Source organism: Trematomus bernacchii, unplaced genomic scaffold, assembly GCF_902827165.1.
Source record: "Trematomus bernacchii unplaced genomic scaffold, fTreBer1.1, whole genome shotgun sequence".
NCBI lineage: Eukaryota > Metazoa > Chordata > Actinopteri > Perciformes > Nototheniidae > Trematomus > Trematomus bernacchii.
This window is the reverse complement of record NW_022987631.1, coordinates 588,658-613,233: the sequence shown is the minus strand read 5'-3', so window position 1 is coordinate 613,233 and position 24,576 is coordinate 588,658. Positions and strand designations below refer to the sequence as shown.

The following is a 24,576-nucleotide window of genomic DNA, read 5'->3' as shown; positions in this document are numbered from 1 at the left end:
GGAGGGGTGGATTCGTGTCTGCCTATAGGGCCGACTGATGGAGGGGTGGATTCGTGTCTGCCTATAGGGCCGACTGATGGAGGGGTGGGTTCGTGTCTATAGGGCCGACTGATGGAGGGGTGGATTCGTGTCTGCTTATAGGGCCGACTGATGGAGGGGTGGATTTGTGTCTGTCTATAGGGCGACTGATGGAGGGGTGGATTCGTGTCTGCCTATAGGGCGACTGATGGAGGGGTGGATTCGTGTCTGCCTATAGGGCCGACTGATGGAGGGGTGGATTCGTGTCTTTCTATAGGGCCGACTGATGGAGGGGTGGGTTAGGGTCTGCCTATAGGGCCGACTGATGGAGGGGTGGGTTAGGGTCTGCCTATAGGGCCGACTGATGGAGGGGTGGATTCGTGTCTGCCTATAGGGCCGACTGATGGAGGGTGGATTCGTGTCTGCCTATAGGGCCGACTGATGGAGGGGTGGGTTCGTGTCTATAGGGCCGACTGATGGAGGGGTGGATTCGTGTCCGCCTATAGGGCGACTGATGGAGGGGTGGATTAGTGTCTGCCTATAGGGCCGACTGATGGAGGGGTGGATTCGTGTCTGCCTATAGGGGCGACTGATGGAGGGGTGGGTTCGTGTCTTCCTATAGGGCCGAAAGATGGAGGGGTGGATTCGTGTCTGCCTATAGGGGCGACTGATGGAGGGGTGGGTTCGTGTCTATAGGGCCGACTGATGGAGGGGTGGATTCGTGTCTGCTTATAGGGCCGACTGATGGAGGGGTGGATTCGTGTCTGTCTATAGGGCGACTGATGGAGGGGGGATTCGTGTCTGCCTATAGGGCCGACTGATGGAGGGGTGGATTCGTGTCTGCCTATAGGGCCGACTGATGGAGGGGTGGGTTAGGGTCTGCCTATAGGGCCGACTGATGGAGGGGTGGGTAAGGGTCTGCCTATAGGGCCGACTGATGGAGGGGTGGATTCGTGTCTGCCTATAGGGCCGACTGATGGAGGGGGGTGGATTCGTGTCTGCCTATAGGGCCGACTGATGGAGGGGTGGGTTCGTGTCTATAGGGCGACTGATGGAGGGGTGGATTCGTGTCTGCTTATAGGGCCGACTGATGGAGGGGTGGATTTGTGTCTGTCTATAGGGCGACTGATGGAGGGGTGGATTCGTGTCTGCCTATAGGGCGACTGATGGAGGGGTGGATTCGTGTCTGCCTATAGGGCCGACTGATGGAGGGGTGGATTCGTGTCTTTCTATAGGGCCGACTGATGGAGGGGTGGGTTAGGGTCTGCCTATAGGGCCGACTGATGGAGGGGTGGGTTAGGGTCTGCCTATAGGGCCGACTGATGGAGGGGTGGATTCGTGTCTGCCTATAGGGCCGACTGATGGAGGGGTGGATTCGTGTCTGCCTATAGGGCCGACTGATGGAGGGGTGGGTTCGTGTCTATAGGGCCGACTGATGGAGGGGTGGATTCGTGTCTGCCTATAGGGCGACTGATGGAGGGGTGGGTTCGTGTCTATAGGGCCGACTGATGGAGGGGTGGATTTGTGTCTGGCTATAGGGCCGACTGATGGAGGGGTGGGTTCGTGTCTATAGGGCCGACTGATGGAGGGGTGGATTCGTGTCTGTCTATAGGGCCGACTGATGGAGGGGTGGGTTCGTGTCTATAGGGGCGACTGATGGAGGGGTGGATTCGTGTCTGCTTATAGGGCCGACTGATGGAGGGGTGGATTCGTGTCTCCCTATAGGGCGACTGATGGAGGGGTGGATTCGTGTCTGCCTATAGGGCCGACTGATGGAGGGGTGAGTTAGGGTCTGCCTATAGGGCGACTGATGGAGGGGTGGATTCGTGTCTGCCTATAGGGCCGACTGATGGAGGGGTGGATTCGTGTCTGCCTATAGGGCCGACTGATGGAGGGGTGGGTTAGGGTCTGCCTATAGGGCCGACTGATGGAGGGGTGGGTTAGGGTCTGCCTATAGGGCCGACTGATGGAGGGGTGGATTCGTGTCTGCCTATAGGGCCGACTGATGGAGGGGTGGGTTCGTGTCTATAGGGCCGACTGATGGAGGGGTGGATTCGTGTCTGCCTATAGGGCGACTGATGGAGGGGTGGGTTCGTGTCTATAGGGCCGACTGATGGAGGGGTGGATTCGTGTCTGCCTATAGGGCCGACTGATGGAGGGGTGGATTCGTGTGTCTATAGGGGCGACTGATGGAGGGGTGGGTTCGTGTCTATAGGGGCGACTGATGGAGGGGTGGATTTGTGTCTGCTTATAGGGCCGACTGATGGAGGGGTGGATTTGTGTCTGCTTATAGGGCCGACTGATGGAGGGGTGGATTCGTGTCTGCCTATAGGGCGACTGATGAAGGGGTGGGTTTGTGTCTATAGGGCCGACTGATGGAGGGGTGGATTCGTGTCTGCCTATAGGGCGACTGATGGAGGGGTGGGTTCGTGTCTATAGGGCCGACTGATGGAGGGGTGGATTCGTGTCTGCCTATAGGGCCGACTGATGGAGGGGTGGATTCGTGTCTGCCTATAGGGCGACTGATGGAGGGGTGGGGTTCGTGTCTATAGGGCCGACTGATGGAGGGGTGGATTCGTGTCTGCCTATAGGGCCGACTGATGGAGGGGTGGATTCGTGTCTGCCTATAGGGCCGACTGATGGAGGGGTGGGTTGTGTCTATAGGGCCGACTGATGGAGGGGTGGATTCGTGTCTGCCTATAGGGCCGACTGATGGAGGGGTGGATTCGTGTCCGCCTATAGGGCCGACTGATGGAGGGGTGGATTCGTGTCCGCCTATAGGGCCGACTGATGGAGGGGTGGATTTGTGTCCGTCTATAGAGCCGACTGATGGAGGGGTGGAAACAAAACAATTAAAAACTATGTTCTCTCTTACACCTCGTAGACTTCCCTCTTGTCTGACTAGAAAATCAATTTTGACATTTTTGAAATATTTGGGGAGAAAAGTCAAAATATTTTGAGAAAAAGGTTTTGGGATATTTTGAGAGGTTTGGAAAAAAAGATGTTTGGAATTGTTTTACGAGAGAAAGGTGCAAACATCAACATAGGAACAAATACATTACAAGAAAAAAGTCTGAATATTTTCTAATCTGTTTTATTGTTTTAGGAGAAACGTCAGAATATTTTGAGGGAAATAGTTTGTATGAGATAAAAGTTTAAACATTTAAGGATATTAAGAAACAAAGGGGGGAAAAGTCTGAATATGATGACTCTGACACTGTAGGCTGTTAAGGGGAAACTGCGCCCTCTGCTGGCGAGATATGGAACTGAAGAAGAGGAGGGTCTGTCGTTGTGACTCGGCTCAAGTCAGACTGATGGTCTCTGTGAGGCGTTCAGGTGCGTTCAGGTGCGTTCAGGTGCGTTCAGGTGCGTTCAGGTGCGTTCAGGGGTTAAAGGTCATTAGTTTGGGGGGGGGTTACACGAAGGCGACGCCCCCACCTTTTCGCTCACTCATCTCCAGAAGCTGAGGCTCGCTCATCTGCAGGAAGAAGATCTTGCTTTTCTCATACTCTTCATCGTCTATTATATTGATGCGGATAGTTTTACTGCAACAGAAAACACAGGAGGAAGAGGAAGAGGAAGAGGAGGAGGAGGAGGAGGAGGATGAGCGATGAAGAATAATCCAGAATAATCCAGATGGAGGAATGACAGAATACTTTGAGCAGATTAGAACAAGGTTTAAAACACAGGGAATTTTCAGAGAAACCTGTTCGAGAAAACTTTAAATATAAATGAGAAACTGAGCGTTGAGGCGTTAACCTGTTAACCTGTTAAGGCGTAATGAACTGAGCGTTGAGGCGTTGAGGCGTAATGAACTGAGCGTTGAGGCGTTGAGGCGTAATGAACTGAGCGTTGAGGCGTTGAGGCGTAATGAACTGAGCGTTGAGGCGTTGAGGCGTAATGAACTGAGCGTTGAGGCGTTGAGGCGTAATGAACTGAGCGTTGAGGCGTTGAGGCGTAATGAACTGAGCGTTGAGGCGTTGAGGCGTAATGAACTGAGCGTTGAGGCGTTGAGGCGTAATGAACTGAGCGTTGAGGCGTTGAGGCGTAATGAACTGAGCGTTGAGGCGTTGAGGCGTAATGAACTGAGCGTTGAGGCGTTGAGGCGTAATGAACTGAGCGTTGAGGCATGAAGGCGTAATGAACTGAGTGCTCGCTGTCAGACGCAGAATGAGGGTCTTGGTTCTGTTGTTGATGTCTCAGGTTTCTACAGAGGATATCTCTCTGTAGCGCTCCATACATCACTGCTGCCAAGCTGTTTTCTGCATGTTTTTAGTGTAAAGTGTGTAAAGTGTGTGTGAATGAGTGTGTAAAGTGTGTGTAAAGTGTGTGTAAAGTGTGTGTAAAGTGTGTGTGAGTGTGTGTGTGTGTGTGTGTGTGTGTGTATGTGTGTGTGTGTGTGTGTGTGTGTGTGTGTGTGTGTGTGTGTGTGTGTGTGTGTGGGTGTGTCTGTGTAGTGTGTGTGTGTGTGGTGTGTGTGTGGGTGTGTGTGCGTGTGTGTGTGTGAGGTCAGACTCTCAGCTTCATGACACAGGATCATTTTAATACTTTAACAAAAACAGCTCAGAGGAAAACAGAAGAGTGGTGATAGATAGTGGTGATAGATTAGATAGTGGTGATAGATAGTGGTGATAGATAGTGGTGATAGATAGTGGTGATAGATAGTGGTGATAGATAGTGGTGATAGATAGTGGTGATAGATAGTGGTGATAGATAGTGGTGATAGATAGTGGTGATGGATAGTGGTGATAGATAGTGGTGATAGATAGTGGTGATAGATAGTGGTGATAGATAGTGGTGATAGATAGTGGTGATAGATAGTGGTGATGGATAGTGGTGATAGATAGTGGTGATAGATAGTGGTGATAGATAGTGGTGATAGATAGTGGTGATAGATAGTGGTGATAGATAGTGTGATAGATAGTGGTGATAGATAGTGGTGATAGATAGTGGTGATAGATAGTGGTGATAGATAGTTGGTGATGGATAGTGGTGATAGATAGTGGTGATAGATAGTGGTGATGGATAGTGGTGATAGATAGTGGTGATAGATAGTGGTGATAGATAGTGGTGATAGATAGTGGTGATAGATAGTGGTGATATCTTCTCTCCTCCATCACAGCGGCTGTGCATATCACTGCTGCGTTGCTGGCGGAGCCCGCGCTCGGTTGATGACTGTCCTCCTCCTCATTCACTTGTTCACTTCCGCTGGTAATATTCTCCTCTACCTCTCTCACAGCATCATTCAGCTTTCTTCTTTCTTTAGCTTGCTTGCAACGTTCGCTAATCGTTCGCGGGTAGTATGGTCGTCATTAGCAACGCCAGCATTTTTTTTTGTCAAATCGTTGTAGTATTTTGATAGTATGATTTATTTTTTAATTAATGTTATTCAATCACGCCTCAAACTGACGGCACTTGTCCCTATAGCCTGTTTTAAATGGAAGTTGTCTGAGGTCCTTACCACCAGCTGCTCTTGCAGTAATAAGTAGTGTACCTTACTGTCCCAAATGTGCACCATGTAGTGACTGCTTTTCCTCTTTTTGTTTACTTAGTTGTGTTTTCTGTATTTGATATGTCTGTGCCAGGGGCGTCGCCTGGACCTGAAAACATTCGGGGCTTAGCCCACAGTGGCGGCGGCACTACAGTGGCATTTTTCACTGCAACACTCCCCACACGCACACACAGTACACCCGCGACTGTTACAATGAAGGCTCGATAATCAGCTCACGGCATATAGGCAGGGGTAAAGTGCTATTTTACAGATATTTTATAGATATCACCTATCTATAGGTGATAGAGCATGTTCCTCTCTCTGTGCTCTATAGGTGATAGAGCATGTCCCTCTCTCTGTGCTCTATAGGTGATAGAGCATGTCCCTCTCTCTGTGCTCTATAGGTGATAGAGCATGTTCCTCTCTCTGTGCTCTATAGGTGATAGAGCATGTCCCTCTCTCTGTGCTCTATAGGTGATAGAGCATGTCCCTCTCTCTGTGCTCTATAGGTGATAGAGCATGTTCCTCTCTCTGTGCTCTATAGGTGATAGAGCATGTTCCTCTCTCTGTGCTCTATAGGTGATAGAGCATGTCCCTCTCTCTGTGCTCTATAGGTGATAGAGCATGTTCCTCTCTCTGTGCTCTATAGGTGATAGAGCATGTCCCTCTCTCTGTGCTCTATAGGTGATAGAGCATGTCCCTCTCTCTGTGCTCTATAGGTGATAGAGCATGTCCCTCTCTCTGTGCTCTATAGGTGATAGAGCATGTCCCTCTCTCTGTGCTCTATAGGTGATAGAGCATGTTCCTCTCTCTGTGCTCTATAGGTGATAGAGCATGTTCCTCTCTCTGTGCTCTATAGGTGATAGAGCATGTTCCTCTCTCTGTGCTCTATAGGTGATAGAGCATGTTCCTCTCTCTGTGCTCTATAGGTGATAGTGCAGGTCAATGGTCTGCAGAGGCTCAAATCCCTGAGTTCCCTCTGCGTTTCTCTCCATGCTCTATCATCTTATGTCTGTGTTTAGTAACTTTCACCAAACACAGTTCATTTCCCGGATACATCAAATACTCTGACAGGTAAATACTGCTTGTACTGCAGTACTCTGACAGGTGTGTACTTGTAGTGCAGTACTCTGACAGGTGTGTACTTGTAGTGCAGTACTCTGACAGGTGTGTACTTGTAGTGCAGTACTCTGACAGGTGTGTACTTGTAGTGCAGTACTCTGACAGGTGTGTACTTGTAGTGCAGTACTCTGACAGTTGTGTACTTGTAGTGCAGTACTCTCACAGTTGTGTACTTGTAGTGCAGTACTCTGACAGTTGTGTACTTGTAGTGCAGTACTCTGACAGGTGTGTACTTGTAGTGCAGTACTCTGACAGGTGTGTACTTGTAGTGCAGTACTCTGACAGGTGTGTACTTGTAGTGCAGTACTCTGACAGTTGTGTACTTGTACTGCAGTACAGACTGTGAGTACAGGGAGGATCTGTCTGAGACACCGAGCAGGATCTCTGCAGGACACTCTGCCCGAATAAGGAAGAGAGACGCTGCTGTTTATCTGCAGCTGGACCACACACACACACACACACACACACACACACACACACACACACACACACACACACACACACACACACACACACACACACACACACACACACACACACACACACACACACACACACACACACACACACACACACACACACACACACACACACACACACACACACACACACACACACACACACACACACACACACACACACACACACACACACACACGTCTGCAGCAGGTCAATAAACATCCAGACAGTTTATAGACACGTATAACGACACTCTGGGACATCACTTCTCCTCCAGAAGTCCCGCCCCTTGGCCTATCACGTACAATGTGTTGGAGCGCTGGCCAATAGGAGTGTTCCGTAGTGATGTCACAGGGAATTGAGCCTTTTTGCAGACCACACTCAAACCTATAGAACACACTACAGGAGAGGGAACACCATGACAAGAAGAATAGGGACTCTTTAAACTATATATGATTCTACATAATGAGTACTCTTACTACGGAGTACTTGTACCCTTTGGTATTTCTTCTTTAATTGAAGTAAAGTACTTCTTCCCTCTGGTGACTTGTCTCTTGTCTCTGGCTTCAACACCAAACACCTGAGTGACAGAAGAGACTAGAAAGGAAGGTGTTCTTCTAAGATAAGATAAGATGGAACTTCATGTATCCCCGTGGGGACATTCAGGCGCTGATAGCAGCAACAGGTCAGAGTTAAAAACAGGATTCACTAACCCTAACCCTAAAGTGATGAAGTCACTTTTGAAACAAGATATCACAGTAGAACGTTGAGCATTTGAATGAACATCCAGCCTCCTGAATACCACGAGGTTCCCATCATTGATAATGTCTCTCAGAGGAATCAGAGCTCTGAATGTCTGCAGATCTGAGGCTCTATATAAGGCTGTGAGCAGCGTCTCATGAATACACTGAGCAGAAGAGAGCGTGCCCCTTTTCCATCTCACAGCCAGAGCGCCTGGTTATGCTCTGGAAACACATCTGTTGTCACGTCGTCCCGCTGCCCTCACACGTGGAAACAGCCTCCGCTATGTGAGAGACCTGAGAGAGCTAACACACCTCATGACATCACTTCCTGTCCCCTGGAGGTCAATGGTTCTCTGGATGGGTTTTTGGTTGTCAGCCTGAAATAAGGCTGAAGAGACTTCAACGTTGCTGAAGTGTAATTATCATGTGTTGGAAATAAAGAGTTCAAAGAGTTTAAAGAAAGTGTTGGGTGTCAATAATTGAGATTCAGATTTGAAGATACACGCCCACAGATAACGACATGGAAAAAGATATTTGCAAAGTGACTGTGTGTAACATTAGACACTGGGTTGTAATTTAAAAAACGTCAGTGCAGTGTATATATCAAATATAACGTAAATATAAAACTTATCGTCAGAAATGACTTTCAAAAACATAATTTGATTTACATTTCTTATATACTTGACACAATACTGTATAAACTATGCAATTATTGAACTGTGTAATTATTCCTGCACTTAATATCTTTATTAATACCTGGATGTATTGGAATATACACATTTTACCTTTAAACTAACCCTAACCCCAATCCTAACCGGAAAGTTGAATATTTATATAAATATTGTAATTCAATTTCTTTCAATTATATAATTGTATTGCACCTTTAACTTCTATTTTTGATATAATCTAACAGTTGAAATACAAATATATTTGCAGTTATCTTTTTCAATTTTATTATTATTTTTATTGTATTTTAAAATAAAGCGTCAGTTACAAAACCCGATCTCCCCACGGATCAAATATTCTGACCCTGATTTGTTGTTATTTATGAAATAACGGACATTCCAGCTTCTGGGTTTTGCCATAAAGACTCTATTACCCAGAATGCCTTGCAGAAAAGTCATTCTCTTGTATCCTTGTATCATCACACGGCACTTCATATTCTATAAAAAGAGTGTACTCACAAGATCTCATCGTTGTCGAACTCCAGGACTCCGTGGGTATCTTCGAAGTCTTCGCCGCCACCCTTCGCCGTTCCCTCCGTGGTTTTATAAGGCACCATCACGACGCCGCGAGCCCCCGACGTCCGGATCACCTTCACCTTCACATACAGACAATTATTTATTAGGATTAGTGATGGGAATTACAGCTCTTTGGAGGGACCCGGATCTTATGGCTCCGTTCCTTTCCGAGAGCCGTTCAAAAGAGCCGTTCAAAAGAGCCGTTCAAAAGAGCCGTTCAAAAGAGCCGTTCAAAAGAGCCGTTCAAAAGAGCTGTTCTTTTTTGATCATTTGTTGATTTTGGCTTTACAAATGTTGCACTCCGCTTTACCATTGCCTATGTTTTTGTTGAAGTGCATCCAAATGCTGCTGCGTTTTCATGTTTGGCTACATGTCGTCTACCTGTACCACTTGTTATGACTTCTCTCTCTCATGTGTATTCCGTTAAGGGTTAACCCTAACCCTAACCCTAGCCCCTACTCTGCCTCTGATTGGCTAAGCCTAACCAACAACATCTCACTCCTCGTGCCTAAACCTAACCAATCAGGGGCACTCCTGCCTAAACTTAACCAATCAGAGGCACTCCTGCCTAAACCTAACCAATCAGGGGCACTCCTGCCTAAACCTAACCAATCAGAGGCACTCCTGCCTAAACCTAACCAATCAGAGTAGGGGTGGGTCTTCATGGAATAATCTTGGGGAACAAAATCAAGCTTTTTCCCTGTTCACGTAAAGGCGAGTGGATTCATGGCAGGCAGTGAACCAACGATAAAAAGAACGGCTCTCACCAAGTTTGACTCGGTTCCCTTCGTTCGTTCAAAAGAATCGGATCGTTCGCGAACGTGACATCATTAATTAGGATAAACCCCTTGAGATGCACCATCTCGTTTTCAAGGCGCTCCCGACAAAAGCAACGTCTTACGGACATACATGAACAAAATAACAGAAAGTCTGTTCAGTAAAATTCATGAAGTAATTCATTCAATCATTACAATCTGATAGACAGTTTCCAATAGATCAATCAATAACAAGAGCAGCTGAAAGTAAGATGATAATGCTGAAACATACCCAATGATGACAGGGATCTAATAGCAGCAGGTCAAGTATTGAATAAAGTCAGCCTGAAGCATCCTCTGTGCTCCAGTCGATCACAGAGCTACAGATCAGATCACGCTGAAGGCTCTTTGAGCAGCTCTCACTGATCCTGCTGTGATGTTACATGTTTGTTGTTTGTTTCTCATGTATTGTGTGCTGATATTTGTCTGTTGATGTTACACGTGGAGCTGCTGTGATGTTACACATGGAGCTGCTGGGATGTTACACATGGAGCTGCTGGGATGTTACACACGGAGCTGCTGGGATGTTACACGTGGAGCTGCTGTGATGTTACACACGGAGCTGCTGTGATGTTACACATGGAGCTACTGTGATGTTACACATGGAGCTGCTGGGATGTTACACATGGAGCTGCTGGGATGTTACACATGGAGCTGCTGGGATGTTACACACGGAGCTGCTGTGATGTTACACATGGAGCTGCTGTGATGTTACACACGGAGCTGCTGTGATGTTACACATGGAGCTGCTGGGACGTTACACATGGAGCTGCTGGGACGTTACACATGGAGCTGCTGGGATGTTACACATGGAGCTGCTGTGATGTTACACATGGAGCTGCTGGGATGTTACACATGGAGCTGCTGGGATGTTACACATGGAGCTGCTGTGATGTTACACATGGAGCTGCTGTGATGTTACACATGGAGCTGCTGGGATGTTACACATGGAGCTGCTGGGATGTTACACACGGAGCTGCTGGGATGTTACACGTGGAGCTGCTGGGATGTTACACATGGAGCTGCTGTGATGTTACACATGGAGCTGCTGGGATGTTACACATGGAGCTGCTGGGATGTTACACATGGAGCTGCTGTGATGTTACACATGGAGCTGCTGTGATGTTACACGTGGAGCTGCTGGGATGTTACACATGGAGCTGCTGTGATGTTACACATGGAGCTGCTGGGATGTTACACATGGAGCTGCTGTGATGTTACACATGGAGCTGCTGTGATGCAAGGAGCATCTCAGACTGGATCTGACCATTAAAGTGTTATCGTATCGTATATCGTATTCCAGTCTGTTGAGGCTTTAAACATGAACGCTCTTCTGCCAATAGATTTGTTTGCAGAGATTTGTACTTACTTCCATCATGCCGACGCTCTCGCTGATGGTCACCTGCGGCTCCTCGAAGGTAAAGATGCCGGCGTGGTCGTCATCAAATATCGTGACGGTGGCCGAGCACGGCAAACCTAACCCGGCGAGGGCGTCCACGTGGTTGTTCTCGCCCTCGTTGCCCTGTGATATCACCCTCACATTACTGAGGTGAACCAAGAAGTGTTCGTCTTCCTCAAAGATGTCATCGTCGATTATCTCGATGCGGATCTCCTTCTCCGCCTCCCCGGGTTTGAACACGATAGTCCCTTCGGTGAATCTGTAATCTGACCCTGCGTTCGCGGTGCCGTCTTCTGTTCGGTAATCCACGCAGACGGTGTTCCCGGGATCTCCTCCGCGACGCACAACATTCAGAGCGACGCTGCCGCAGTTCTCCAGACACCGGTAGGTGCCGGGGTCGAAGAACAGCTTGGAGGAGAAGTCGTTGGCGGCGATTTCGGAGCAGATGTCGTGCTGATTCACCCTCTTGGCCTAAAATAAGATAAGATAAGATATACAGAGATGGCAAGAGTACACACATCCTTTACTCAAGTAGAAGTACACACATCCTTTACTCAAGTAGAAGTTCAGATACTCGTGTTTAAAGATACTCTGGTGAAAGTAGAAGTACTGACTAAACTTCTTTACTCAAGTAAAAGTAAAGAGGCTTTGAAATGTACTTCAGTAAAAAGTACCCATAACTAGCAGCTGTTTTAAAGAGTACCTGACCTCCCTTTATATTAATAGAACAATAATGTCATTGTTAGCTAATGAATGTTTCCATGCTGAACAACGGCAACATGACAACGTTTTCATTGGTCCCTCTTCTTTAGAGAAGACCAGGAAATGATGGATACACGGATCGTGTTCAAATCAATAGGCACGCAATGACTCTAAAGAATAATGATCACGCCACCAAACACACATTCAAACTAAAGGAACCAGCCTGTTTGGGAAATGTGAGAAGTAGAAAGTACAGGTATTTGGGTTCAACATGTAAGAAGTAGAAAGTACAGGTATTTGTGTTCAAAGTGTAAGAAGTAGAAAGTACAGGTATTTGTGTTCAACATGTGAGAAGTAGAAAGTACAGGTATTTGTGTTCAACATGTAAGAAGTAGAAAGTACAGGTATTTGAGTTCAACATGTAAGAAGTAGAAAGTACAGGTATTTGGGTTCAACATGTAAGAAGTAGAAAGTACAGGTATTTGTGTTCAAAGTGTAAGAAGTAGAAAGTACAGGTATTTGTGTTCAACATGTGAGAAGTAGAAAGTACAGGTATTTGTGTTCAACATGTAAGAAGTAGAAAGTACAGGTATTTGTGTTCAACATGTAAGAAGTAGAAAGTACAGGTATTAGTGTTCAACATGTAAGAAGTAGAAAGTACAGGTATTTGTGTTCAAAGTGTAAGAAGTAGAAAGTACAGGTATTTGTGTTCAACATGTGAGAAGTAGAAAGTACAGGTATTTGTGTTCAACATGTAAGAAGTAGAAAGTACAGGTATTTGTGTTCAAAATGTAAGAAGTAGAAAGTACAGGTATTTGTGTTCAACATGTAAGAAGTAGAAAGTACAGGTATTTGTGTTCAACATGTAAGAAGTAGAAAGTACAGGTATTTGTGTTCAACATGTAAGAAGTAGAAAGTACAGGTATTTGTGTTCAACATGTAAGAAGTAGAAAGTACAGGTATTTGCGTTCAAAATGTAAGAAGTAGAAAGTTCAGGTATTTGTGTTCAAAGTGTAAGAAGTAGAAAGTACAGGTATTTGTGTTCAACATGTAAGAAGTAGAAAGTACAGGTATTTGTGTTCAACATGTAAGAAGTAGAAAGTACAGGTATTTGTGTTCAAAGTGTAAGAAGTAGAAAGTACAGGTATTTGTGTTCAAAATGTAAGAAGTAGAAAGTTCAGGTATTTGTGTTCAAAGTGTAAGAAGTAGAAAGTACAGGTATTTGTGTTCAACATGTAAGAAGTAGAAAGTACAGGTATTTGTGTTCAACATGTAAGAAGTAGAAAGTACAGGTATTTGTGTTCAACATGTAAGAAGTAGAAAGTACAGGTATTTGCGTTCAAAATGTAAGAAGTAGAAAGTTCAGGTATTTGTGTTCAAAGTGTAAGAAGTAGAAAGTACAGGTATTTGTGTTCAACATGTAAGAAGTAGAAAGTACAGGTATTTGTGTTCAAAGTGTAAGAAGTAGAAAGTACAGGTATTTGTGTTCAAAATGTAAGAAGTAGAAAGTACAGGTATTTGTGTTCAACATGTAAGAAGTAGAAAGTACAGGTATTTGTGTTCAAAGTGTAAGAAGTAGAAAGTTCAGGTATTTGTGTTCAAAGTGTAAGAAGTAGAAAGTACAGGTATTTGTGTTCAAAGTGTAAGAAGTAGAAAGTACAGGTATTTGTGTTCAACATGTAAGAAGTAGAAAGTACAGGTATTTGTGTTCAAAATGTAAGAAGTAGAAAGTTCAGGTATTTGTGTTCAAAGTGTAAGAAGTAGAAAGTACAGGTATTTGTGTTCAACATGTAAGAAGTAGAAAGTACAGGTATTTGTGTTCAAAGTGTAAGAAGTAGAAAGTACAGGTATTTGTGTTCAACATGTGAGAAGTAGAAAGTACAGGTATTTGGGTTCAACATGTAAGAAGTAGAAAGTACAGGTATTTGTGTTCAACATGTAAGAAGTAGAAAGTACAGGTATTTGGGTTCAACATGTAAGAAGTAGAAAGTACAGGTATTTGTGTTCAAAATGTAAGAAGTAGAAAGTACAGGTATTTGTGTTCAACATGTAAGAAGTAGAAAGTACAGGTATTTGTGTTCAACATGTAAGAAGTAGAAAGTACAGGTATTTGTGTTCAACATGTAAGAAGTAGAAAGTACAGGTATTTGTGTTCAAAATGTAAGAAGTAGAAAGTTCAGGTATTTGTGTTCAAAGTGTAAGAAGTAGAAAGTACAGGTATTTGTGTTCAAAGTGTAAGAAGTAGAAAGTACAGGTATTTGTGTTCAACATGTAAGAAGTAGAAAGTACAGGTATTTGTGTTCAAAATGTAAGAAGTAGAAAGTTCAGGTATTTGTGTTCAAAGTGTAAGAAGTAGAAAGTACAGGTATTTGTGTTCAACATGTAAGAAGTAGAAAGTACAGGTATTTGTGTTCAAAATGTAAGAAGTAGAAAGTTCAGGTATTTGTGTTCAAAGTGTAAGAAGTAGAAAGTACAGGTATTTGTGTTCAAAATGTAAGAAGTAGAAAGTTCAGGTATTTGTGTTCAAAGTGTAAGAAGTAGAAAGTACAGGTATTTGTGTTCAAAGTGTAAGAAGTAGAAAGTACAGGTATTTGTGTTCAACATGTAAGAAGTAGAAAGTACAGGTATTTGTGTTCAAAATGTAAGAAGTAGAAAGTTCAGGTATTTGTGTTCAAAGTGTAAGAAGTAGAAAGTACAGGTATTTGTGTTCAAAGTGTAAGAAGTAGAAAGTACAGGTATTTGTGTTCAACATGTAAGAAGTAGAAAGTACAGGTATTTGTGTTCAAAATGTAAGAAGTAGAAAGTACAGGTATTTGTGTTCAACATGTAAGAAGTAGAAAGTTCAGGTATTTGTGTTCAAAGTGTAAGAAGTAGAAAGTACAGGTATTTGTGTTCAACATGTAAGAAGTAGAAAGTACAGGTATTTGTGTTCAAAATGTAAGAAGTAGAAAGTTCAGGTATTTGTGTTCAAAGTGTAAGAAGTAGAAAGTTCAGGTATTTGTGTTCAACATGTAAGAAGTAGAAAGTACAGGTATTTGTGTTCAACATGTAAGAAGTAGAAAGTACAGGTATTTGTGTTCAAAGTGTGAGAAGCCAAAGTAAAAAGTCGTCAGAAAAATAAGTAGTGGAGTAAAGTACTTATACCAGAAACATGTACTTAAGTACAGTAACAAAGTATTAGTACTCCACTACTTCCCACCTCTGCACAAATACAATAAACACAGCAGCACAATAATAATACAACTGTACACCAACAGCAGTAAAAAGAGCGATTCAATAACTACAGCACCTGTTCGGCGGCGTGTTTCTTCAGGATGTTCCCGGCGCCCGTCATGATCCTGGTGGCCTGGCAGCGGTAGAACGCTCTGCTCTTCTGCTGCTGGCTCAGAACCTGGTAGTTGGCGAGCTCCATCAGCTGCTCCATCTCCTTCTCGGGGTGTTTCTGCTTCAGCTCCTTCAGGATCCGGGCCACCTCTCTGCGCGACTCCTCCTCGTCCAGCTCCTTGAACTCAAACTCTTCTCCTCTGTTGGAGAAGTTCAGCATCTTCCCGTCCATCTCCACGTCAATCTTTGACGGCAGCTCCAACGGTTCTCCCTCCGTCTCGATGATCACTCCTTTCCTCTTCCCGGCCCGGTAGCGTTTGTACATGTACTTGTAGAAGAGGAGTCTGCGGTCGGCCACGTAGGCGAACCCGACGCATATCGGGAAGAAGGCGAGCGTGACGAGCCCCTCCCAGATCTGAACGACCCCCGGGGAGAAGACGGCGAGGATCAGGTAGAGCCAGATGTAGGCGAACACGCTCCAGGTGGCGGTGACGAAGAACACCCGGAGGTGCTTCACCTTCCTGGTTTCTCCATCGGGAATCACGGACACGCAGAGGCCGATGATGACGAACATGTTGAAGGCGGCGCTGCCCACGATGGTGTTGGGTCCGAGCTCTCCGGCGTTGAACCCGTGACCGCAGACCTCCACCACCGAGAGCAGGATCTCCGGAGCAGAGGAGCCCAGAGCCATCAGCGTCAGGTTGGACACTGTCTCGTTCCAGACGCGCACCTGAAATAGGAAAATATTATACTCACTTACTTACTTTAAGTCAAGGGGGTCCAAACTGTTTTCACAGAGGGCCACATACAGAAAGATATACGAAGGTCTGGGCCGCTCACTAGAGGTTTATCGCCTCATAAGTTAAGTTAGAAGTTAGAAAACTCAATCCAATGTATAATTATTCTGGATACTTGAAAATGCTGTTAGAAAAAACATGAATACTGTGTAATATATTTGAACATATATATTTAAGCAGTACAATATAAGACAAGCAGAAGTTTATTATACTTAAGTCATTATACTTTTTTAATTTGCTGAGGGCCGATTCAAAATGGCCCCCAGGCCGTAGTTTGGACACCCCTGCTTTAAAGGTCCCCTATTGCAGGGGTTCCCAAACTTTTCAGCCCGCGACCCCCAAAATAACAGTGCCAGAGACTGGCGACCAACGTCAAATTATTTTATTTTAGTTTTCCGCACTCTGGCGGGAATATCTCCGCAAAAGAGCGTTTCACTTTCGGTTGCATGATATAGCCCAGCGCAACACCTTCGTCACACATGTTGCCACTTGTTTGTAACATTTTCAGGCGATTTGTAATCTGTTCTAGAAAAACGATGTGTTTTTTAGGATTTCAAGAAGCATATAGAACAAACAATGGATGTATTTTATGAACATTTCTCCACGCTGGAAGTAGATTTAGATGTTAGGAGTGAGATAGAGATTATAATATGTGCATCCAATGAAGCATTGCATGAAGTCTGTTGATGATCAGAGGCTGTAGTTGGGGCAGACCATGCAGGCCAGCCCGATGGCAGACCATGCAGGCCAGCCCGATGGCAGACCATGCAGGCCAGCCCCATGGTCACCAAGGTTCATGTTTTAATAGCATTTTTACAAAAAAAGCCCAGGCGAGCCTAACATGTGAAAAAAGGGCTCAGAGAGTTAAACTTGGGCCTGCGACCATAGTTTTACTGTATTTTGTTTTGAAAATCCACAGCGGAGGTAAACTCCGTAATAAATGTAGTCTACATTTCATAAGAGGTGTAAAACCTGTGAGCATTTAAAATCTTATTTGAACTAAATGCTTATATAATCTGTAGTTGTATTTGTATTGTTGATTTATTGTGTGAACGAGGCGATGTAGAGAAGGTTAAGCTGTCATTATTAGGCTGTTATGCACTGTTGGAGTGGTGAGCAGGCCTATTGTTTGTGGATCTTTGTGGAGTCAGGTGGTCCGTGAGTGTTTTTTATTGGCTAAATGGTCCTTGGTATGAAAAAGATGAGAAACACTGCGCTAGTGGATTGTCAACGGGGGGAGCCTCGCTGCGGGGAAATTATACAGATGGCCAGTTCGCCCTGAAAAATGTCTATGCACCCGTTATTATTAATAATAATTCAAAATTAAAAAAAAAAAAAAAAAAAAAAAGATTTAAATTTTAAATTTCTATTTTGTAATCATCGTGCGACCCCCCACTTGGCTGAAACACCAAACAGATCATTGCAGCATTACCCATAATCCCCTCTGTTTCAGCCCTGTTTCCAAAGTGCTGATTCTCTGTCTGTTACTTTAGGCTGCTTTTACACGGGAACGTTTGCGTTTATGCACAGTATGCGTTTTCAAAAAAGTCTTCCGTTCACATGCATTCGTTTCATTTAACGTGTCTGTTCACACGAGACCGCTGGAAACGCTGTAGTACATATGCCGGGACTGTAAGTGGCGCTGTACTTCCACACGAGCCCGCTCGAAAGCGCTGGACACGCTGTAGTACATATGCCGGGACTGTAAGTGGCGCTGTAACTTCCGCCACAAAATACACCAAAAGCAGCGAAGAAGACCCCGGAGCATGGTTGCCATGGCTACCCTTCTGTTTAAGCCCCGTGGTGGATTTAGCAACATGTAGTTCATGTAATTCTCCATGTCCACTTGTTGCTGATGGTTGTGCTAGAGGAGCTGTAGATTTTGTACTAACATCTGTAGCATGGTCAGTAGCAGTGATTTGGTTACAAAGAACTCAATGGTGCTCTCGGAGGAGATTCAGGTGACTGACTGAACTTTCTTGCAAGAAATAAAATGGGACAAAGACAGCTGAACGGTTTGATTCTCTATCCACATCTGATCCACATGGTCTGTTTTTAAATCACGTCTGTTTCTGATGTGCTTTATAGATAAAGCTGTATTGCATTGAGAGTCAGTCCAGCAACAAGTCGAGTTTAAAGGTTTTATTTATGTATTTTTCCTATTTGATTTTTGTATTCTATTTTTAAAATTTGTTTTGGTGACATTTCTTTATGGCTTTTTTTCATTCAGGTTCTTCTCACCATTCATTGTATTACCCATTCAGGTTCTTCTTTACCTACGTAATACTGTAGTGTGTGAGCTGAGTGATCTTTGTATGCGTTTGTTTATTTGACTGTGCAGCCCTTCAGTCTGGAGGTTTCAAAGTGCTCTAAATAAAGCTCTATTGTATTGTACTGTTATTTTGTATTTATTGATTGTTGTGCATTTATTTAGGTCTTAATGTGCATATGTATAAATGTGTCTTTTGATTGTGTGCATATAGGATATACATATTTTATACATATTTTTATATATTTGTTTTTGTATTCGGGATTGTGGCAAACGGTATTTTGACACACACACACACACACTCACACACACGCACGCACGCACGCACGCACGCACGCACGCACGCACGCACGCACGCACGCACGCACGCACGCACGCACGCACGCACGCACGCACACACACACACACACACACACACACACACACACACACACACACACACACACACACACACACACACACACACACACACACACACACACACACACACACACACACACACACACACACACACACACACACACACACACACACACACACACACACACACTTCAACAGAGGTGGAAGAAGTACAGTAGCAACACTAAACAGTACAAACACTTTGATAAAAGTCCTGCATTCTAAATCTTACTGACGTTAGATTACAGAACTGCCATCAGCTGACACACTTCAAGTGAAGCAGAACACACTGAAAGTATCTCAAATGAAGTACTCAGTACGCAGGATGAGTTTGACTCTGATTGTAATAATAACCCCCCCCACACACCGTGGTGGTGATCTTCTCCCCGTTGGGCTTCTTGATGGTGATCTGTCTCTCCTGCGACGTGATGACCTCGATGGAGGACATGAAGCGGTCAGCGATGATGGACACGCCCAGGAACATGTAGGCCAGTCCCACGAAGTAGATGGTGGCCCTGGCCATGCGGTCGGTGAGGGGGGGGTCCAGGGGCTCCCACAGCGGCAGGATCACCCCCGCAATGCAGGCACTCGCTCCGCCACACCGGGTCTGGTTGCTGTCGGAGGAGTTGGAGGTCAGAGCAGATCCTGCAGAACACTGGAGCTGCACGGAGACGATGGAGAACAGGAGGAGAAGCCGAGCGATGGACGAGGTCCTGATCCGGATCATGGTGCGCTCCGTAACCTGAAACAGATAAATCAGAGTCAGAACCAGAATCAGAACCAGAATCAGAATCAGAACCAGAACCAGAACCAGAATCAGAATCAGAACCAGAATCTGAACCAGAACCAGAATCAGAACCAGAACCAAAATCAGAATCAGAACCAGAACCAGAATCAGAATCAGAACCAGAATCAGAACCAAAATCAGAATCAGAACCAGAATCAGAACCAGAACCAGAATCAGAACCAGAACCAGAACCAGAATCAGAACCAGAACCAGAACCAGAATCAGAACCAGAATCAGAACCAGAATCAGAATCAGAACCAGAACCAGAACCAGAACCAGATTCAAAACCAGAATCAGAACCAGAATCAGAACCAGAATCAGAATCAGAACCAGAATCAAAACCAGAATCAGAACCAGAATCAGAATCAGAACCAGAATCAGAACCAGAACCAGAACCAGAATCAGAACCAGAATCAGAACCAGAATCAGAATCAGAACCAGAATCAGAACCAGAACCAGAACCAGAACCAGAATACCTTTATTAGTCCCACAGAGGGACAAAGACAGTTTAATAAAGAGACTGTCAAATGATCATATAATCATTTAAAAGATATAGTCTCTCATCAGGAGCTCAGCAGCTGGAGATATGGAGATATGGAGATATGGAGATATGGAGATATGGAGATGAGAAACTGAAGTCCTCCTCCAACAGAGCAACATGAATATACAGGACATAGAACTAATAACAGATCAAACAGAGCAAGAGGATGTTTTGAGACGTGCAAGTTAATACAAATAACATAGAAATAGTGCAAAAGAGTCTTTATACAAGTAGATGGAATAGAGATATAGAGAAATAATTAGCACGATGCAGACAGATGAATGTTCTGGATGTTCTTCACAGAGATCAGGTGCTCAGTAGTCTGATGGCCTGAGGGATCGGGTGCTCAGTAGTCTGATGGCCTGAGGGTTCAGGTGCTCAGTAGTCTGATGGCCTGAGGGTTCAGGTGCTCAGTAGTCTGATGGCCTGAGGGATCGGGTGCTCAGTAGTCTGATGGCCTGTGGGATCAGGTGCTCAGTAGTCTGATGGTCTGAGGGATCAGGTGCTCAGTAGTCTGATGGCCTGAGGGTTCAGGTGCTCAGTAGTCTGATGGCCTGAGGGATCAGGTGCTCAGTAGTCTGATGGCCTGAGGGATCAGGTGCTCAGTAGTCTGATGGCCTGAGGGTTCAGGTGCTCAGTAGTCTGATGGCCTGAGGGTTCGGGTGCTCAGTAGTCTGATGGCCTGAGGGATCGGGTGCTCAGTAGTCTGATGGCCTGTGGGATCAGGTGCTCAGTAGTCTGATGGTCTGAGGGATCAGGTGCTCAGTAGTCTGATGGCCTGTGGGATCAGGTGCTCAGTAGTCTGATGGTCTGAGGGATCAGGTGCTCAGTAGTATGATGGCCTGTGGGATCAGGTGCTCAGTAGTCTGATGGCCTGAGGGATCAGGTGCTCAGTAGTCTGATGGCCTGTGGGATCAGGTGCTCAGTAGTCTGATGGCCTGAGGGATCAGGTGCTCAGTAGTTTGATGGCCTGAGGGATCAGGTGCTCAGTAGTCTGATGGCCTGAGGGTTCGGGTGCTCAGTAGTCTGATGGCCTGTGGGATCAGGTGCTCAGTAGTCTGATGGCCTGAGGGATCAGGTGCTCAGTAGTCTGATGGCCTGTGGGATCAGGTGCTCAGTAGTCTGATGGCCTGAGGGATCGGGTGCTCAGTAGTCTGATGGCCTGAGGGATCGGGTGCTCAGTAGTCTGATGGCCTGAGGGTTCGGGTGCTCAGTAGTCTGATGGCCTGAGGGTTCGGGTGCTCAGTAGTCTGATGGCCTGAGGGATCAGGTGCTCAGTAGTATGATGGCCTGTGGGATCAGGTGCTCAGTAGTATGATGGCCTGAGGGATCAGGTGCTCAGTAGTATGATGGCCTGTGGGATCAGGTGCTCAGTAGTATGATGGCCTGTGGGATCAGGTGCTCAGTAGTCTGATGGCCTGAGGGATCAGGTGCTCAGTAGTCTGATGGCCTGTGGGATCAGGTGCTCAGTAGTCTGATGGCCTGAGGGATCAGGTGCTCAGTAGTCTGATGGCCTGAGGGTTCAGGTGCTCAGTAGTCTGATGGTCTGAGGGATCAGGTGCTCAGTAGTTTGATGGCCTGAGGGTTCAGGTGCTCAGTAGTCTGATGGCCTGAGGGATCAGGTGCTCAGTAGTCTGATGGCCTGAGGGATCAGGTGCTCAGTAGTCTGATGGCCTGTGGGATCGGGTGCTCAGTAGTCTGATGGCCTGAGGGATCAGGTGCTCAGTAGTCTGATGGCCTGAGGGTTCAGGTGCTCAGTAGTCTGATGGCCTGTGGGATCAGGTGCTCAGTAGTCTGATAGCCTGAGGGATCAGGTGCTCAGTAGTCTGATGGCCTGAGGGATCAGGTGCTCAGTAGTCTGATGGCCTGAGGGATCAGGTGCTCAGTAGTCTGATAGCCTGAGGGATCAGGTGCTCAGTAGTCTGATGGCCTGAGGGTTCAGGTGCTCAGTAGTCTGATGGTCTGAGGGATCAGGTGCTCAGTAGTCTGATGGCCTGAGGGATCAGGTGCTCAGTAGTCTGATGGCCTGAGGGATCAGGTGCTCAGTAGTCTGATGGCCTGAGGGATCAGGTGCTCAGTAGTCTGATGGCCTGTGGGATCAGGTGCTCAGTAGTCTGATGGCCTGAGGGATCAGGTGCTCAGTAGTCTGATGGCCTGAGGGATCAGGTGCTCAGTAGTCTGATGGCCTGAGGGATCAGGTGCTCAGTAGTCTGATGGCCTGAGGGATCAGGTGCTCAGTAGTCTGATGGCCTGAGGGATCAGGTGCTCAGTAGTCTGATAGCCTGAGGGATCAGGTGCTCAGTAGTCTGATGGCCTGAGGGATCAGGTGCTCAGTAGTCTGATGGCCTGTGGGATCAGGTGCTCAGTAGTCTGATGGCCTGAGGGATCAGGTGCTCAGTAGTCTGATAGCCTGAGGGATCAGGTGCTCAGTAGTCTGATGGCCTTAGGGATCAGGTGCTCAGTAGTCTGATAGCCTGAGGGATCAGGTGCTCAGTAGTCTGATGGCCTGAGGGATCAGGTGCTCAGTAGTCTGATGGCCTGAGGGATCAGGTGCTCAGTAGTCTGATAGCCTGAGGGATCAGGTGCTCAGTAGTCTGATGGCCTGAGGGATCAGGTGCTCAGTAGTCTGATAGCCTGAGGGATCAGGTGCTCAGTAGTCTGATAGCCTGAGGGTTCAGGTGCTCAGTAGTCTGATGGCCTGAGGGATCAGGTGCTCAGTAGTCTGATAGCCTGAGGGATCAGGTGCTCAGTAGTCTGATAGCCTGAGGGTTCAGGTGCTCAGTAGTCTGATGGCCTGAGGGATCAGGTGCTCAGTAGTCTGATAGCCTGAGGGATCAGGTGCTCAGTAGTCTGATGGCCTGAGGGATCAGGTGCTCAGTAGTCTGATGGCCTGAGGGATCAGGTGCTCAGTAGTCTGATGGCCTGAGGGATCAGGTGCTCAGTAGTCTGATAGCCTGAGGGATCAGGTGCTCAGTAGTCTGATGGCCTGAGGGATCAGGTGCTCAGTAGTCTGATAGCCTGAGGGATCAGGTGCTCAGTAGTCTGATAGCCTGAGGGTTCAGGTGCTCAGTAGTCTGATGGCCTGAGGGATCAGGTGCTCAGTAGTCTGATGGCCTGAGGGATCAGGTGCTCAGTAGTCTGATAGCCTGAGGGTTCATTTCTGTTCTTAGTTTGTAATATATTGAATCATTTGATCTTTCTGTACCTCAAACAGTTATTGCACTATAAATCACCTTTAATTTCTTAATCTTAATCTGAACATTAACTAAAGCTTTAAAATAAATGTAGTAGAAATGTAAAGTGGCATGAAACTGAAATACTCAGGTAATGTACAAGTACTTGGTTTAATGTGATCTCCACTACATGACATCACATGTTACTTGTTAGACGCTTTTATCCAAAGCGACTCACAAACTCAGAACATGGGCAATCCCCCCAGGAGCACTTTGTCTCAGGGACACAACGACATGCTGACTGCAGCGGGGTTTGAACCTGCTATCCCCTGATTCAAAGATCAGCGCAATACTCAGGTAATGTACAAGTACATAAAAGGTACTAGTACAAGTGTAATGTACCGCGTGTTGTTTTTAATGCTAAATGACGTTAAACTGGTGTGTTTAAGAAAGCGATGGTTCTTTCCCAGAAATGTGTGATTTAATTTTCAGATCATTTCAGAATTGTTTCTCATAAATGCTCTCCTCTAATCTCATGAGTGTGTCCTCTAATATAATCCCATATGACTCCAGATGCAACTCTCTAATATAATCCCATATGACTCCAGATGCAACTCTCTAATGTAATCCCATATGACTCCAGATGTAACTCTCTAATGTAATCCCATATGACTCCAGATGCAACTCTCTAATGTAATCCCATATGACTCCAGATGCAACTCTCTAATGTAATCCCATATGACTCCAGATGCAACTCTCTAATGTAATCCCATATGACTCCAGATGTAACTCTCTAATATAATCCCATATGACTCCAGATGCAACTCTCTAATGTAATCCCATATGACTCCAGATGCAACTCTCTAATGTAATCCCATATGACTCCAGATGCAACTCTCTAATATAATCCCATATGACTCCAGATGCAACTCTCTAATGTAATCCCATATGACTCCAGATGCAACTCTCTAATATAATCCCATATGACTCCAGATGCAACTCTCTAATGTAATCCCATATGACTCCAGATGTAACTCTCTAATATAATCCCATATGACTCCAGATGCAACTCTCTAATATAATCCCATATGACTCCAGATGAACTCTTATATCATGATATCATATAGAATGTATAAATCAGAGACGTACCGTGAGGCTCGGGCAGAGGCAGTGAAACACAGCAGCTTCTTTATTTGAGTCTCTCCTCAGAAACCCCAGCAGCGCTCATCCTGCAGAGACACGGAACCAAAGGAGCGCGCCTCCTCCTGCAGAGACACGGAACCAAAGGAGCGCGCC

At 45.8% G+C, this 24,576-nt stretch overlaps 1 protein-coding gene across 1 annotated transcript in view; it reads right to left on the bottom strand.

Annotated features, from left to right (window-relative positions):
- Positions 1 to 24,576, bottom strand: part of LOC117484610 (sodium/calcium exchanger 1-like) — a gene marked incomplete in the record, with an annotated part of 27,674 nt that extends 3,098 nt beyond the window's left edge. The window contains 5 exon segments of the mRNA XM_034133044.1: positions 9,018 to 9,154; positions 11,259 to 11,759; positions 15,280 to 16,044; positions 19,147 to 19,521; positions 24,430 to 24,576. Coding sequence (XP_033988935.1) covers positions 9,018 to 9,154; positions 11,259 to 11,759; positions 15,280 to 16,044; positions 19,147 to 19,506 — 1,763 coding nt within the window.